Source organism: Pseudophryne corroboree, chromosome 2 (assembly GCF_028390025.1).
Source record: "Pseudophryne corroboree isolate aPseCor3 chromosome 2, aPseCor3.hap2, whole genome shotgun sequence".
NCBI classification, from domain to species: Eukaryota; Metazoa; Chordata; class Amphibia; order Anura; family Myobatrachidae; genus Pseudophryne; species Pseudophryne corroboree.
Window position 1 is genome coordinate 462,777,332 of NC_086445.1, and position 19,188 is coordinate 462,796,519.

At 46.0% G+C, this 19,188-nt stretch overlaps 1 protein-coding gene and 1 pseudogene across 1 annotated transcript in view; both read left to right on the plus strand.

The window, feature by feature from the left end:
* Window positions 1-6,354: 6,354 nt before the first annotated feature.
* Window positions 6,355-6,473, plus strand: LOC135051470 (5S ribosomal RNA; annotated as a pseudogene).
* Window positions 6,474-9,929: 3,456 nt separating this feature from the next.
* TLCD3A (TLC domain containing 3A) overlaps window positions 9,930-19,188 on the plus strand; it is an 88,191-nt gene continuing 78,932 nt past the window's right edge. The window contains exon 1 of the mRNA XM_063953768.1: window positions 9,930-10,121. Within this exon, the coding sequence (XP_063809838.1) occupies window positions 10,000-10,121 (122 nt within the window). The 5' untranslated portion in view covers window positions 9,930-9,999. The remainder of the gene's footprint in view (window positions 10,122-19,188) is intronic.

Here is a 19,188-nt window from a genome sequence, read left to right on the forward strand (position 1 = left end):
TGTCACAAACAACTACTCTTAGGGGGTAATTCCAAGTTGATGCAGCAGGATTTTTGATAGCAATTGGGCAAAACCATGTGCACTGCAGGAGGGGCAGATATAACGTGCAGAGAGAATTAGATTTGGGTGGGGTGTATTCAAACTGAAATCTAAATTGCAGTGTAAAAATAAAGCAGCCAGTATTTACCCTGCACAGAAACAAAATAACCCACCCAAATCTATCTCTCTCTGCAAATGTTATATCTGCCTCCCCTGCAGTGCACATGGTTTTGCCCAATTGCTAACAAAAATCCTGCTGCGATCAACTTGGAATTACCCCCTTAGTCTTGTACAAGTATCTCTTTACTAATTAATTATAACTATTGCAACATGTGCACAGCTTATATTCAGAGTAAACTAAATCTACACTTATCTATCTCTGCTTGACGATGTGCCCCTTTAAATTACGTTTAAATTACGTATGATTACTGACATGACACCTCGTTCAATTGTTTACTGCTCACATATCTTTTCTGAGGTTAACATTGGTTTTATATATATATATATATATATATATATATATATATATATATATATATATATGTATCTTGGATAATCCGGCACTCCTTTGCTGGTGCTTGTAATGTCGGGTGCTCGTGCTATATTGAATAAGGTAAGAACCAAGCACACTTTCCTTTACTTTTCTCTTTCCTTTTCAGCACGTTTTTTTGTCACAGCACACAGCAGCCAATGTTATCCTGACGAAGGGACAATGCAAAGTCCCGAAACGAGCCGTTGATATGACGGAATGGCTGACTTTTCCTATGTAACTAACATTGATTAAAAGTTTCTTTTTCATGGAGTGACGTGCAGCTTGCTTGTTTAGCAACAGGGGATCCTTATTCAATATAGCACGAGCACCCGACATTACAAGCACCAGCAAAGGAGTGCCGGATTATCCAAGATACATATGCAAAGCAGCTGTTAGCAAAACACAGCTGCAGTATCAAGGCACCCACAGCAGATTTTGATATTTTTTCTTCATTTGTTCCCAAGTGTGCCAAACACTTTACCACACAGCAAGCATGTCTGAAGCAAGCCACAACCCTGCTACTACAGGCGACATCAATTTTGTAGGTTTAACCCTACAAGCAGGAGACACATTAAGCTTTACACAACAACAAGCCGAACAAATACTCTTTGATGAAGATGCAGTTCCAGACACGCTGGAATTTACACCAAACGATGTTTATCAACAACTGCTGAAGTTAAGAAATCGGGAAGTGGACTATTTGCTACACGGATCGACTCTATCCGACTACTATCGCCAAAAACTTATACCACGAGGGTTCAGAATCCTTAATGTTCCAACAATAGGACGCATGAATGCCGACTTCTGCAGGCGATGGATAGCAGTCCTGAACAAGTGTAGCTTTGATTTAATGTTATTAGTAATAGAGGAGGCTGGGAAAGAACTTAAAGCAACTAGATTACGTATAGAAGAATACCACCAAACGCAACAACAAATACTACAAGATCCCAACCATAACACATGGTGGATTAAATTAAATCAGCAAGTAGAAAATCACAAGGAAGAATTACTGAAATTTAAAAACACTAAACTCCAGGTAGTTAAATCTGACTACGAAGAGCACCATGTGTACCGTTGGCTGACGGGCACAGACTCCACCAGGCAAAATCGTACCAACTACAGATCTAATTGGCGCCAACGTCGAGATCAGAGGTCCAAGGACCGCCAACATTCCAATAGCGATAGTGATTTCAAAATAGCTGACTCAGACGATGCCACAAATCCACAACGCCCCCCTTTAGGGGTTCGCACCCGTGCGAAATTAGACACTGGAGGAGAACTACCAGAAGGAGCGGTCAAAACAAAAGGCTCAGCAAAGTCTCAGCCAAAAAACAAGAAAACAACTTGATCTTCAATTTATCATCCCGGGATCTCTCACCGGCAGAAACCTCCCTACTGAACAAAGGTTTGTCTTTCGTCCCCACAAACTTCCACGACGACTTCGAATGGCAGAATGATCTACATAAAATGGAACGAAAACTAAGATTGAAAGAATTCTTTCAAAAACAACCGGAATCCGAACCACCAACGGCAATGGAAGTCAAATTAAGAAAACACCACAAATCCAAATTTGACCCTATATCTACTAATGCTTCAATCAAAACCTACAGTCGACTGCTGGATGAAGTTGTCCATAAATTTAAAGATGCACGACCCAAAATTTATCCCAACCTGACCACGGAAGAATTTAAAGCATTGAAATCACTCAAAGCCGACACCTCTATCATAATACGCCCAGCAGACAAAGGCGGCAGCGTAGTTATACAGGACCTGCATAAATACAAACAAGAAATACAGAGACAACTATCGGACACTGTTACATATCAGCGTCTCAACAGAGACCCAACGGAAGAATATAAGCAGGAATTGTCTGACATCTTAGAACAAGCAGAACAAGAAGGCTGGATAACTACTAAAATTAAAACATCATTACTGGTTAAATTTCCCATAACACCAGTACTGTACACGGTCCCCAAAGTACACAAAAATAGTGTTGAACCACCGGGCCGCCCCATTGTGTCAGCGCGAGGGTCTATATATCAACCGGTAGCAGAATTGCTTGACTCTTTGTTACAGCCACATATCACCAAGGAATACACGTATCTCAAAGACACAACATCCTTTCTTAAAGCTCTAGCTACCTTTTCCACTACAACAGAGTTTCAACACCTATGTACCATGGACGTCAACTCTCTGTATACTTCCATTCCTCATAACGAAGGTCTGGAGGCAGTGCAGGAATTTGTTAATAAGATCCAAGAATCTTTCGGATTCCACATTCCTCTCTTCTTACAGTTACTACGTTTGGTGCTAACACGGAATTACTTTCTATATGATGGCAGATATTATCTGCAAGCCCAGGGCTGTGCCATGGGAAGTGCAGTAGCCCCGGCATATGCCAACATATATATGTTTAAATTAGAACAAGAATTCTTCCTAAATAACGCCAATTATAAGAAACATATCTGTTGGTACACACGCTACATAGATGACTGTTTCATGCTTTGGAACAGCAGCGAAGAAGATTTTTTACAAATGATGACTAACATCAATCATCTCCCCTCCAATATCAAGTTTACCTTCAAAATTAGCACTACCAGAGTCAATTTTCTAGACGTAATAGTGACCAATCAACAGAGCCACTTGGAAACATCAGTCTATTACAAACCTACAGACCGTAATACTCTCCTGGAAGCAAGTAGCCACCACCCCAAGGCACTTAAACAGGGACTTCCTCATTCTCAAATGCTCAGAATAGCTAGAATAACCAGCAACACAGATGATTTACCAGCAGCGTTGGACATCACCATGAACAAATTCATCCGGAGAGGTTACGATCCCATAGAACTGGCTAAGACTAAAGCAAAAGTATTGCAAATTCCAAGACAAAGCCTGTTGATACAGCAAACCCCTGCGGACACTAAAGATAAATTTATCTGGTCAACCACCTTTTCCACCACAAGCCCCATGATAACGAGGGCAACAAAGGCACTCTGGCCAATAGTGAAAACTGACCCCAGTCTACCGTGCTTTACTAAAAAAACACCAATGACTAGCTTTAGGAGAGGAAGAAATTTACGCGATCATCTTGTAAAGGCGGACATTACTAATCTCACACCATCTCCAGGTATTTTTGGCTTTAGCAAAAAAACGGGTTGCTATAAGTGCGCCTCTTGCACCACGTGCAAATACCTCATTTCAGGAAGTTCCTTCCAGCACCCACACAAAAACAAAAAATACGAAATCCAACAGATTCTTACCTGCACTTCACGGTTCGTAATTTATTACATCACATGCCCATGTAATAAATATTACATTGGCATGACTAGCCGTACGTTCAAAGAGAGGATGGCACTGCATCGCTCCGCGATTGCAAAATCACTCCAAGGAGAACAAAATGATCAACCAGTGGCACGACATTTCAAAACATGCCAACATAATCTGGGTCAACTCCGCTACCAAATAATTGACCAGCTTCCCCCAATGATCAGAGGAGGAGATAAATCAACAGCCCTACAAAAATTAGAATCACGCTGGATTTTTAAATTGGACACCATTCACCCTAATGGACTTAACGAGAAAATCAACTGGAATATTCTTTAACAGACCTCCCAGCCATATAATATATACATCGTCCATTTATATAGTTCATCTCAATGCATTCTGCTCATGTTCCCACAGCAGCATCCATCATAAAATAACACATCACTTCTTCAGCATGCCTTCCCTATAATTCTGAGTTATTTCACTTTTGAACACTTCACCACCTGCATTTCAGTATCACGTTATCTTTGTTCAAATGCATCACATTAAAACCATTTATTCCATTACAGCTCTATACTTCACACTAGGCGGTGTAATGTTCTTCATTATTTTCTTTTTTCAGCTGCAGCTCCGGAGATCGGGGACGCCAGCCGGGTTGCCAGGGCAACAAGCGACAGCCAATTACAGCCACTTCCGGGACGACGTCACCGGGACCTCAGGCACGCCTCCCTTACCTCCGGTAGCAGCAGAGCGCACGCACACATGAACCACAGGGATATAAGGTAAGAACCAAGCACACTTTCCTTTTCAGCACGTTTTTTTGTCACAGCACACAGCAGCCAATGTTATCCTGACGAAGGGACAATGCAAAGTCCCGAAACGAGCCGTTGATATGACGGAATGGCTGACTTTTCCTATGTAACTAACATTGATTAAAAGTTTATTTTTCATGGAGTGACGTGCAGCTTGCTTGTTTAGCAACAGAGGATCCTTATATATATATATATAACTGTGTATTCATTATCTCTTTTAGGCCCTACACACTGGCCGATTTGTTTGAAAGATATGAACGATCTCGTTAATAAATGAACGAGAACTCGTTCATATCTTTCAGTGTGGAGGCTCCAGCGATGAACGATGCGCGGCCCCGCGCTCGTTCATCGCTGGTCCCCCGTCGGCTGTACATGCAGGCCAATATGGACGATCTCGTCCATATTTGCCTGCACTTCAATGGAGCCGCGTGACGGGGGGAGTGAAGAAACTTCACTCCCCCCGTCACTGCCCCCCCCGCCGCCGGGTCGCTCGTCGGCCGTATCAGCCGTCGGGCAGCTCGGCGGCGGATCGGCCAGTGTGTAGGGCCCATTAGTTTATGTTGTCATCCGATCTTATTTTACTATTTTAACAGACACTTGTTTGTTTTTTGTTTTATGTTCATTTCTATGTAATGGGCCCCTGACTGAAGCTTAACCCGGCTCGAACACAAGTGATTCAACTAAGTGATTACATCTGTGCAGCAATCCAAACAGGAGGGACACACCTCTCCATGGATTGGACACCCGCCGGCATTCACTAAGATAAAGCCCGCAGGAGCCCACTATGCTACAGGAAGTGACCAAGCCCAGCGGACGGGCGAAACGCGTCTTCCGATCCTCTGCTGTCCGGGACCACAGACGTCTCCTTCTGCCAACCTGCGCCTCATCTCACGCCAGCCCAGCGATCTCACAGTATCCCGGATCCCCAGCGCACTTCTGTGGCGCGGCATCCGACCAACGTTTGGGACTCTGACACGGGTAATATCTGTTTCCAGAGTTACCCGTTCTTAATGCTCCTAACTGCTATATACAGTTTTTTCACTGCTGGTAATACTTAACCCATACCTGGCACATCATGGCTGTAGTCTCCTAAATCTAGATAGATGAACTGCCAATAGGAAATAAGTCTATCTTTACAGCATTTTTTGGATTTAGGATACCATACTCATTCCAGCTTTAGGGTTGCTCCAATATAGCCGCAGCCTCTTAATAGTATAAAAACGTTGCCATTGTTGCCATTGTTGTTATTCATTTTTCAACAGCATCTGTATACTGATTCTAGCTACAGTGTTGTCCTTTTCTTTGTTGATTCATAAATGGCTACTTTCCAATGATTTATTTGTGGCCACATTTATTATTTTATATTTATATCTGATATCTTGTATTATATATATCAACTTATATTTCAGGAATAACATCTTTGGGAGCTTTTCTCAGGTTAAGCAGCCATTATTCTCCTTTTTTGGTCATAATTGTTTAATTGGGAGCTTCTTCCTGATAAAGCTATTTTGCCTACACTTTCTCTTCTTTTTCCAACTATTACTATATTTTCGGGACTCTCACCATTGATTCAGTGGTAATTACGCCTGTCTAACATTGGCAGCAGATCCCCCATTTTTTCTCTCTGACCTAGCACTATTCTTACTACTTTTAATGATATTCATGAACTCTCATCAGTGATTCCAGAGCAAAATTATTGGTTACTTTTTCTACTATCATACCACACTGGAAACGCCCGAATCCTTCCGATCTTGGAAGCTAAGCAGTGTTGGGCCGAGTCAGTACTCGAGTGGGAGACTCTTGAGGAATACTCGGTTTAGTAGAAGATTTTGGACGGTCAGGCTCAGTGTCTAACACTGAAAGCAGATTCATCTCTTCTTTATTCAGTCTTCATTCTATCTCTATTTCAACACCAGCAGCAGGGTAATTACAGTTGTCCACATTTAATTCACAATCATAACCATCACTGAGGCTCAAAGTACCCACAAATTTGTATCAGTCCTAGAACATACATTTCAGGCAGTTAGTTGAGACAAATCTATGGATCTACCGTATATTTGAAATTTTGACTTTACCCAGACAGCTTGGAACCACTATTGGACATCAATATCAGTATTATCGGTTCCGTTGTTTATTTTCTTTTATTTCTTTATCTGTATATTCAACTACTATGTGTTTAATTTGTGTTACTAATAAAAATTAAACTTTAACAATTATCTTTCTGATACTTTCAAATTATATAAGAGTGCACCCACAAAAGAGTCTTCTTTTCTCCTTCTTTGTTGCATGTCTCATTACTGACTCAGGGTGCACCACCAAATCTAAGATTGATTAGAAAATATAATTTTCTTTCTTTCATTATTGTATTTTGGTAATTGTACTATCTACCTTATATCTCATTATACTTCTGTGCGGTATACCCCCTATACATGACTGTGGAGGAGTAGGCATTTTAGTGTCACCCCTTGGAAGGGTGACACCCAGGTGCAGCCCGCACCCCCCTTTTGACGCCTTTGGCTGAGGTGACACAACTCCAGAATGCATTAGTAAATCTAGCAGAAACCCATCCCCCATAGAAACCTACGGGGGCTGCGGCTGCCAGCAGGAGTGGAGGGATCGCAGCACGTATCAGTGATATCTGCATCGGTCCCTCAATGATACATTAAGGTGACACTAATTTTTGTACTTAATCCCCGAAAAAGGATGTTTTCAAGGATTAAGCCACGAATATTAAATGACAAATGGGCCCCAGAGAGAGGTATATACGAGCCTGTAGCAGCTGGCCCAAAAAAAGCGAACTTCAGCCTTGTCCTGATTTGATACACTACTGATAAAACGATATATCTGTCGGCCGTACACACTGAACAATACATCACACGACTGCACAATATATAGTTCATGGCCGCATTCTAGAGCACGCTGTCATTCCCTAGGTCATCCCACTGGGTGTGCAACGACCCGCAGGAGCGTGCGATTGAGCATATGCACTAGACGACATGGCAGATATATTGTTCCGATTTGCGTCAGAACGATATATCGGATGATATATTATCTAATGTGTATCGAGCCTAAAACTGACTTGTGTAGACGCTTTGCCACCTGACACATAATGATAATAACACATAGCAGCACCGAGCGAAATAAAAGTGGAGGTCATGTAATGGACTCACCTCTGTGGGGGTCAGAGCCGGTCCTAGGCATAGGCAAACTAGGCAAATGCCTAGGGGCACAAGCAACTTCTGTTGATTAAAATGATATGTGACATGCCTATATTCTGTGTGTAGCATTTCATATGCAGATACAGCCACAGTCGCACACAGTATATAGGCATGCTGCATATCATTTAATCAGCAAAAGCTGCTTGTGCATCCTAGACACAGCAATGCAAATAAGATGCATTTTCATCAAAAATAGGCTCCCCATGTTAGCAGAGCTGCCAGCTGACTCATGCCAATTATCTCGTGCTGCATGGCTCACAGGGGGTAATTCAGACCTGATCGTAGCAGTGAATTTGTTAGTAGTTGGGCAAAACCATATGTACTGCAGGGGGGCAGATATAACATGTGCAGAGAGAGTTAGATTTGGGTGGGGTGTGTTCAATCTGAAATCTAAATTGCAGTGTAAAATTAAAGCAGGCGTATTTACTCTGCACAGAAACAAAATAACCCAACCAAATCTAACTCTCTCTGCAAATGTTATATCTGCCCCCCTGCAGTGCACATGGTTTTGCCCAACTGCTAACAAATTTGCTGCTACGATCAGGTCTGAATTACCCCCATTGAGGCAAGATTTATGAGGACACATCTGTATCCAAGCAGAGGCAGAGCTCATAGTGTTAGCGCCTGTGTGAGTGCTGTGTGTGAGTGGGTTGGTTGTAGGTCTGGTCTGGGGCCGGCTGTGCAGTCACACTGCACAGCCGGCCCCAGACAGCAGCAGCAACACTGGTGAGTTGCACTGCTGGGGGCATATCTGGCACTGCTGGGGGCATGTGTATTTGGCAACGTGGGGGCATATCTGGCACAGTGCGGGCAGTAGTGGATCTTGCCACGGGCAAGCAGGACTTTTGCCCGGGGTGCCGCCATCCGGAGGGCGACGCATTATGGCAAGATCCGCTACTGTTTGGCAGTGCCCCCCCCCCCCCGCTGTGTCCCCCACTGTGAAGGGAACTAGACGCTACCCGTCTAGTTTCCCTTCGTGGAAAGGACCTTTACTGTGCGGTGCGCGATGACTTCATTGCGCACCGCATAGCATTGTGGGACTGGCACAGACGGTAGGGGTCATAATTGACCTCTAGTGTCTATCTATTCTGATCCGAGGAGAGGAGTGGCGCCGGCGGAGGTCTGCAGTGGTCGGGAATCAGGAGCGGGGATAGTAAGTATTCTTTTTTTTTTTGTAAGCGGCGCTACAGTACAGGGGGCACAAATAGGGGCACAACTCTACAGGGGGCGTAACTGACCATGCCCCTGTATGAAGCCATGCCCCTATTTTACGCCGGGGCGCCACAAGGGCTAGAACCAGCCCTGAGTGGGGGAATATCTGGCAATGTGGGGGCATATCTGGCACTGTGGGGGCATGTGTATTTGGCAATGTGGGGGCATATCTGGCACTGTGGAGCAATGTGTATTTGGCACTGTAGGGGCATATCTGACACTGTGGGGACATATCTGGCACTGTGGGGGCATATCTGGCACCATGGAGGCATAGGTGTATCTGGCACTGTGAGGGCAGGTGTATTTGGCACTGTGGGGGCAAACCTGGCACTGTGGCGACATGTGTATTTGGCAATGTGGGGGCATATCTGGCACTGTGGGGGCATGTGTATTTGGCACCATGAGGGCATATGTGTATCTGGCACCGTGGGGGGCACAGGTGTATCTAGCACTGCACTATTGGGGTCATGTGTATCACGCCCCCATTTTAATTGGCCACGCCCCATGTGGCCACACCCATTTTTGTCACACGCACTCACAGTACCACTAACATTTATTTTCTACTTGCACCACTGACTATACTATAACTAAAATATGATTAGTCAAAACTATGGAGCTGGAGCAGCAGTAAGATTAAGAATAGAACAAAGAGACCACTGCTGCAGCCACAGACCTCCCTCCACCGCCCGAACGGCAGCTAGTGCACACACACTGGTGAGGATAAGCGGCTGGGCGTGGTCTCGGCCTCTGTGAGAGGCGGACGAACAAGACGATTACACCTTAGTGGGCGTGGCCAATCAGAGTACATAGCCAGCTGTGGGCGGGGTTATTACGGTGACGTTTAGAGTGGGCGGGCCGCGGTGCTGGCAGGCTGCTCTTGGGCTCCAGCAGCGGGCGGCAGGGCTAGGTGTTAGCGGGCACGATGTGGCACGTCCTTGCCGCCGGATCGCTCCTGTTTCCTATGCTTTATTTGCTGTGCAGCCGTTGTGCCCGGAAAGCGCTGCCAGGGTGGTCAGAGGCGGACTGCTCGCTCATCAGCGTCAGGTAACTGGCTGTCCCGGGACATCTGCTTCCTCACTAACATCTGGCGGAGAGTGCCCTGCATAGAGCGCGGGATGGGAGGCCTGGCACACACGCTGCCCCCCCCCCCCTTTCCTTTCTCGGTCGTCACTCCAAACATCTGTATCCTGCTTATGCCTGACAGCAGCCTTCTGCCTGCGGGGCACGCGTACAGCTGCTGTACACTGGCTCCTGTACACACCTTCTCCCTCTGCAGCTCACTTACTGTATTTCATGTACATACAGACTGCCGCCCATCTATCTGTCTCAATCTCCTGCTTGGCATACACGTATCATAGGCAGGGGTGGCTACGTTTGGTCAATAGTAACTGTGCGAACAGATTTAATGCTACTTAGGGCATTATAAGCATGCAGTTCTTGTAACTTTAAACATGCCAGTAAGTGATATATTTAAAGTTATAAGACACACAGTGTAGATGCTCAAAGTAACATTACTTAGTTGTTTGCGGGGACAGCATTCTCATGTCGACATAGTCACAGTAACTGCCGACATACTGACCCATACCTGATAGGCAGCCTTTATACTTACTACACCTCATGTACTCTATTTAATGTCAATACTACCTGTATAACCTCCACCCCATGAATAATATATAGTAAATATTCTATTAAATAGGAGGGATGATCATTGTTACTTTAAATTGCCTTTAAGATTGTCATGCATGATCTTCAATATTGTGTAATGTTCAGAATACACGTTCTCTCTCCTCATAGCTGAGCTAATCACAAGAACCTGGTAATCAATACACTAAAAGTACTGCTGGCCTGTTACATTTGTGTTGTGGTCAGTGAATTCACAGCTACAGGATACTGGCTCCTTAATACTGTACATCAGCCGTGGCCAACCTGTGGCTCTTGAGCCGCATGAGGCTCTCTCTTTATTCAAATGTGGCTCCTGACACAGTCACCTGAGCACAACAGATCCTGGAAACTGGTGCACTCCAACCAGACACACAGCAGCACTACGGCGACTGAAAACTGGGGAGCCAGATACTGGGCTGTAGTGACATATGAGGGTGGGCTGGAGTGACACAAGGGGGAGCTGGCTGGAGTGACACAGAAGGATCCTGGCAGGAGAGACATAATGGGGTAGCTGACTGAAGGGTGCTGGCAGGAGTGACACAGTGGGGAGATGGCTGGAGTGACAAAGGAGAATCCTGGCAGGAGAGACACAATGGGGAGCTGACTGGAGTGACACAGGAGGGTGCTGGCTGGAGTGACACATGGAGGAGCTGAAGTGTATTATGTGAATATGGCTTTTTCAATATATTTTATGTGGATCTGGATTTTTAAATTAATTTATGTGGAAGTGTCTTTTTCAAAGTATTTTATGTTGATTCTGGCTTTAAAATGTATTTTATGTGGAACTGGCATTTTCATTGTATTTTATACCATGGGGTGTGGCCTAGCAGGCACCAGGTCACACCCCATTTTTGCACACGTGCCTTCGGCTTGATGTCGGCTCTTTGACGTACCCAACAAGATATTTTGGCTCTTTGTCTCTGACTGGTTTGCCACCCCTGCTGTACATCCTAGTCCACTCCAGCGCTGTCTTATAGAATGTACTTTTTGTGCCTGTACACCCACATTCTGTCCAACTCTATATAAGCCTCTATATAATGCTGCATTTACCATAACTGTTTGTATGTGTTTAAATCTACAACTTGTATTCATTTGCACAGTTACATGTGTAGACATAACTAAATTCCTTCATATGTCTATATTTGTAAAGAAAGCACAAGGTGAAGTATTTGCTTCTAGGGCCTCATACAGAGATGTACACTAATCACAAGATGCAGTGGCTGTGTGATGATAGGCTAATGCCACAGGAGTCGTTTTGTGCAAATAGACGCCTGAAGCCGGATTCTCTGATCTGATGCTGTGTCTTCAGAAGCAGCTTCTGAAGATAGAGGTAGCTCGCTGCAGCCTATGGGGCACACACCACAAATGTGTGTCCAGAGGGTTCCCTCGTCACAGAAATGGGTGCTGTCAGCAGGGCCGCGCGTACACAGGAGCAATGTCAGCTCACTGAGCACATTGCCGGGAGGGGCTCCTTTCAGAGCCCCTGTCCCTGCGGTTGCCCGTTGATGCAACCTGACGTTATCGCGTGTTACAGTATGATTCTGTGCGCTAATATCGCGCAAAGATTGCAATGAAAAAGTGATTAATGATAAATGGGCCCCTAAGTTAGCTCTGGTTCTAATATGTGCCGTTACATCGATGTTTTGTGACAGTCCCAATAGGGTGATGCACGTGAACCATCAAAAAATGCATTCTCATGTACTGTGTTTAATGCCACGGCAGGGTACTCTATAACTTCAGTATGGTACTATGTGGAGATGTAATGTATATCTGATGCATACTGTATATGTATTTACTATTATTAGTGACCCATCATTCGATGGGTTGCAAGTGTCTTACTCTCTACCTTTCTTACATTGCAGTGAATTGTATGTGGATGCACGTGTTATCTAATGGGCACCGCGCACATGTGTGACCGGGTGCTGCACAAGGCATGGGGAACGTGATATGTATTATGGGGGTTATTCAGGTTGGATTGCATATTCTGCTAAAAAGCAGAGTCAGCAATCCTTTCTTTCGCATGCTGGGGGCCAGCTAGCGCAGGGCAAGACCACCCAGCATACTGATTGTGCCACCCAGCGTCTGTGACCACAATTTAATTGCAGTTGCAGCAACTGTGGACAATCCCCTGCCCTTATAGCCTAGCTGCGAAGGCTGGCGGCTTGTCGGCATTTTTTCCATTGGAGCGGCAGGGTGTGACGTCACGCACCAGCCCTAAAAACGGCTTCACCTTGCCCCCGTTCGAAGCAACCTGCCCCCGCAACGCCGGCCGCAAACGCCTCTGCCTGTCAATCAGGCAGAGGCGTTTGCAGCCACATTAGCGGGCGTGCACACGCAGGGCGGGACCTGCGCGTGTGTATTGGTGCTGGCAAAGGGGAATTTTCGGTCACAATGCATTGCGACCAGAATAGCACCCTATGTCTGTAAGCTGGCACACGCCAGGTACATTAGACCCGATGTGCTTGCCATCATGATTACTTTTTTTAAAATCAGTCTTCAGTTTTATAGAATAGATATATATCGATTAATTCCATGAGGTACACTGGGGGAGTTTATCTTCTGGGAAGGTGGGTGGATGTTTTTATTATTATGTTGGCTGACGCAAAGAGAAATAGCGTGCTATATTATGGCTATATATCACATTGCATGTGCTCATAATGGGCGCTGTGTCTTTTCCCCCCATGCAGGACTGGGGCATTGTGTTTAAACTGTATATAGTCACATAGTGAGGTTGGAAAGAGGCAAAATGCCCATCGGGTTCAACCTGTATTCTGTGTTAATCTGTTCATATTATAATGCACCTGCTGAAGTAATAGTTTAGTACCAATTGACAACTATAATTCTTACCACTCCCAGATATTAATGTCACTATGTTAAATGCTATAACCCTGGATACTTTTTCCAGTTAAACATTTGTCCAATCCGTTTTTAAATACATTTACAGAGACCGCCATTATTACCTTCTTCGGCAAGGAGTTCCAAATCTTTATTGCCCTTACCGTGAAGAACCCTTTCCTAAGCTGTGTACGGAATTTTCTCTCCTCTAGCCTCAGCGAGTGCCCACGTGTCCTATACAGAGTTCTTTTAATAAACAAATCCCCTGCTAACTCCTTGTAATGACCCTTTACATATTTGAAGATATTAATAATGTCTCCTCTTAGATGCCTCTTTTCTAGTGTATACATATTTAACCTAGTAAGCCTTTCCTCGTACTCCAGTGTCTCTAACCCTTTAATCAATTTAGTAGCTTGCCTTTGAACTCTTTCTAGTTCCCCGATATCTGTTTTTATAATATGGTGCCCAAATCTGAACACAATATTCAAGATGTGGACGTACCAAAGATTTGTACAGTGGCATGATTACATCCTCGTCCCTTGTCTCAATGCCCCGTTTTATACACGCAAGCACTTGCCTTTTTTTTGCTGCATTTTGACTTTGCACACTGTTATTAAGCCTATTATCTATGAGCACGCCCAAATCTTTTCCCCCCACAGTTACCCCTATATTTTCCCCATTTAGAGTGTAGGATGCATGTGTGTTTTTTGTCCCAAAATGCATAACTTTGCATTTTCTATATTGAACCTCATTCCCCATTTAGACACCCAGGTTTCAAGTTTATATAAGTCATTCTGTAGAGACTCCACATTGCTTTCTGACTTAATTACCGTACACAGTTTAGTATCATCTGCAAAGATTGACACTGTGCTTTCCAGGCCTATTCCTAGATCATTGATAAATATATTTCTCTAACGTCCTAGTGGATGCTGGGGACTCCGAAAGGACCATGGGGAACAGCGGCTCCGCAGGAGACTGGGCACAAAGTAAAAGCTTTAGGACTAGCTGGTGTGCACTGGCTCCTCCCCCTATGACCCTCCTCCAAGCCTCAGTTAGATTTTGTGCCCGAACGAGAAGGGTGCAATCTAGGTGGCTCTCCTGAGCTGCTTAGAGTAAAAGTTTAAATAGGTTTTTTATTTTCAGTGAGACCTGCTGGCAACAGGCTCACTGCATCGAGGGACTTAGGGGAGAGAAACGAACTCACCTGCGTGCAGAGTGGATTGGGTTTCTTAGGCTACTGGACATTAGCTCCAGAGGGACGATCACAGGCCCAGCCATGGATGGGTCCCGGAGCCGCGCCGCCGGCCCCCTTACAGATGCTGAAGCAAGAAGAGGTCCATAAATCGGCGGCAGAAGACTTTCCTGTCTTCATAAGGTAGCGCACAGCACTGCAGCTGTGCGCCATTGCTCTCAGCACACTTCACACTCCGGTCACTGAGGGTGCAGGACGCTGGGGGGGGGCGTCCTGGGAAGCAATGAATTTACTTTAGTTGGCGAAAAATACATCACATATAGCTCCTGGGCTATATGGATGTATTTAACCCCTGCCAGTTTTCCAGAAAAAAGCGGGAGAAGAGCCCGCCGTGAAGGGGGCGGGGCCTATCTCCTCAGCACACAGCACCATTTTTCCCACACAGCTCCGCTGGTAGGAAGGCTCCCAGAATCTCCCCTGCATCCTGCAACTACAGAAACAGGGTAAAAAAGAGAGGGGGGCACTTATTTGGCAAAATAACAGATATAAGCAGCTATAAGGGATAGACACTTATTGTAAGGTTGTCCCTATACATATATAGCGCTCTGGTGTGTGCTGGCAAACTCTCCCTCTGTCTCCCCAAAGGGCTAAGTGGGTCCTGTCCTCTATCAGAGCATTCCCTGTGTGTGTGCTGGGTGTCGGTACATGTGTGTCGACATGTATGAGGAGGAAAATGATGTGGAGGCGGAGCAATTGCCTATAATGGTGATGTCACCCCCTAGGGAGTCGACACCTGAATGGATGGCCGTAATTAAGGAATTACGTGACAGTGTCGGCACGTTACAGAAAACTGTTGACGACATGAGACAGCCGGCAGCTCAGTTAGTGCCTGTCCAGGCGTCTCAAACACCGTCAGGGGCTATTAAACGCCCGTTACCTCAGTGGGTCGACACGGACCCAGACACAGACACTGACTCCAGTGTCGACGGTGAAGAAACAAACGTATTTTCCAGTAGGGCCACACGTTACATGATCACGGCAATGAAGGAGGTTTTGCACATCTCTGATACTGCAAGTACCACAAAAAGGGGTATTATGTGGGGTGTGAAAAAACTACCCGTAGTTTTTCCTGAATCAGATGAATTGAATGAAGTGTGTGATGAAGCGTGGGTTACCCCCGACAGAAAACTGCTAATTTCTAAAAAATTATTGGCACTATATCCCTTCCCACCAGAGGTTAGGGCTCGTTGGGAAACACCCCCTAGGGTGGATAAGGCGCTCACACGCTTATCAAAACAAGTGGCGTTACCGTCTCCAGAAACGGCCGCCCTTAAGGAGCCAGCAGATAGGAGGCTGGAAAATATCCTTAAAAGTATATACACACATACTGGTGTTATACTGCGACCAGCAATCGCCTCAGCCTGGATGTGCAGTGCTGGGGTGGCTTGGTCGGATTCCCTGACTGAAAATATTGATACCCTGGACAGGGACAATATATTATTGACTATAGAGCATTTAAAGGATGCATTCCTATATATGCGAGATGCACAGAGAGACATTTGAACTCTGGCATCAAGAGTAAGTGCGATGTCCATTTCTGCCAGAAGAGGATTATGGACGCGACAGTGGTCAGGGGATGCGGATTCCAAACGGCATATGGAAGTATTGCCGTATAAAGGGGAGGAGTTATTTGGGGGCGGTCTATCGGACCTGGTGGCCACGGCAACGGCTGGGAAATCCACCTTTTTACCCCAAGTCACCTCGCAGCAGAAAAAGATACCGCCTTTTCAGGCTCAGTCCTTTCGTCCCCATAAGGGCAAGCGGGCAAAAGGCCACTCATATCTGCCCTGGGGCAGAGGAAGGGGAAAAAGACTACAACAGACAGCTTCTTCCCACGACCAGAAGCCCTCCCCCGCTTCTGCCAAGTCCTCAGCATGACGCTGGGGCCTTACAAGCGGACTCAGGCACGGTGGGGGCCCGTCTCAAGAATTTCAGCGCGCAGTGGGCTCACTCGCAAGTGGACCCCTGGATCCTGCAGGTAGTATCTCAGGGGTACAAATTGGAATTCGAGACGTCTCCCCCTCGCCGGTTCTTGAAGTCTGCTTTACCAACGTCTACCCCCGACAGGGAGGCGGTATTGGAAGCCATTCACAAGCTGTATTCCCAGCAAGTGATAATCAAGGTACCCCTCCTACAACAGGGAAAGGGGTATTACTCCACGCTGTTTGTTGTACCGAAGCCGGACGGCTCGGTGAGACCCATTTTAAATCTGAAAACCTTGAACACTTACATAAAAAGGTTCAAGTTCAAGATGGAGTCACTCAGAGCAGTGATAGCGAACCTGGAAGAAGGGGACTACATGGTGTCTCTGGACATCAAGGATGCTTACCTCCATGTCCCAATTTGCCCTTCTCACCAAGGGTACCTCAGGTTTGTGGTACAGAACTGTCACTATCAGTTTCAGACGCTGCCGTTTGGATTGTCCACGGCACCCCGGTTCTTTACCAAGGTAATGGCCGAAATGATGATTCTTCTTCGAAGAAAAGGCGTCTTAATTATCCCTTACTTGGACGATCTCCTGATAAGGGCACGGTCCAGAGAACAGTTAGAGGTCGGAGTAGCACTATCGCAAATAGTACTACGACAGCACGGATGGATTCTAAATATTCCAAAATCGCAGCTGATTCCGACGACACGTCTGCTGTTCCTAGGGATGATTCTGGACACAGTACAGAAAAAGGTGTTTCTCCCGGAAGAGAAAGCCAGGGAGTTATCCGACCTAGTCAGGAAACTCCTAAGACCAGGCCAGGTGTCAGTGCATCAGTGCACAAGGGTCCTGGGAAAGATGGTGGCTTCTTACGAAGCGATTCCATTCGGCAGATTCCACGCAAGAACTTTTCAGTTGGATCTGCTAGACAAATGGTCCGGATCGCATCTTCAAATGCATCAGCGGATAACCCTGTCTCCAAGGACAAGGGTGTCTCTCCTGTGGTGGTTACAGAGTGCTCATCTCCTAGAGGGCCGCAGATTCGGCATTCAGGATTGGGTCCTGGTGACCACGGATGCCAGCCTGAGAGGCTGGGGAGCAGTCACACAGGGAAAAAATTTCCAGGGCTTGTGGTCAAGCATGGAAACGTCACTTCACATAAATATCCTGGAACTAAGGGCCATTTACAATGCCCTAAGTCAGGCAAGGCCTCTGCTTCAGGGTCAGCCAGTATTGATCCAGTCGGACAACATCACGGCAGTCGCCCACGTAAACAGACAGGGCGGCACAAGAAGCAGGAGGGCAATGACGGAAGTGGCAAGGATTCTTCGCTGGGCGGAAAATCATGTGATAGCACTGTCAGCAGTGTTCATTCCGGGAGTGGACAACTGGGAAGCAGACTTCCTCAGCAGACACGATCTTCACCCGGGGGAGTGGGGACTTCACCCGGAAGTCTTCCACATGATTGTAAACCGTTGGGAAAAACCAAAGGTGGACATGATGGCGTCTCGCCTCAACAAAAAACTGGACAGATATTGTTCCAGGTCAAGGGACCCTCAGGCAATAGCTGTGGACGCTCTGGTAACACCGTGGGTGTATCGGTCAGTGTATGTGTTCCCTCCTCTTCCTCTCATACCAAAAGTACTGAGAATCATAAGAAGGAGAGGAGTAAAGACTATACTCGTGGCTCCGGATTGGCCAAGAAGGACTTGGTACCCGGAAATTCAAGAGATGCTCACGTAAGACCCGTGGCCTCTACCTCTAAGACAGGACCTGCTCCAGCAGGGACCATGTCTGTTCCAAGACTTACCGCGGCTGCGTTTGACGGCATGGCGGTTGAACGCCGGATCCTGAAGGAGAAAGGCATTCCGGATGAAGTCATCCCTACCCTGATCAAAGCCAGGAAGGATGTAACCGTACAACATTATCACCGTATTTGGCGTAAATATGTTGCGTGGTGCGAGGCCAGGAAGGCCCCTACGGAGGAATTTCAACTGGGTCGATTCCTGCATTTCCTGCAAACAGGACTGTCTATGGGCCTCAAATTAGGGTCCATTAAGGTTCAAATTTCGGCCCTGTCGATATTCTTCCAAAAAGAACTAGCTTCTGTACCTGAAGTTCAGACGTTTGTCAAGGGAGTACTGCATATACAGCCTCCTTTTGTGCCTCCAGTGGCACCTTGGGATCTCAATGTAGTGTTGGGATTCCTAAAATCACATTGGTTTGAACCACTCACCACTGTGGACTTGAAGTATCTCACTTGGAAAGTGGTAATGCTGTTAGCCCTGGCTTCAGCCAGGCGTGTATCAGAATTGGCGGCTTTATCCTATAAAAGCCCTTACCTAATTTTTCATACGGACAGGGCAGAATTGAGGACTCGTCCTCAATTTCTCCCTAAGGTGGTTTCAGCATTTCACTTAAACCAACCTATCGTG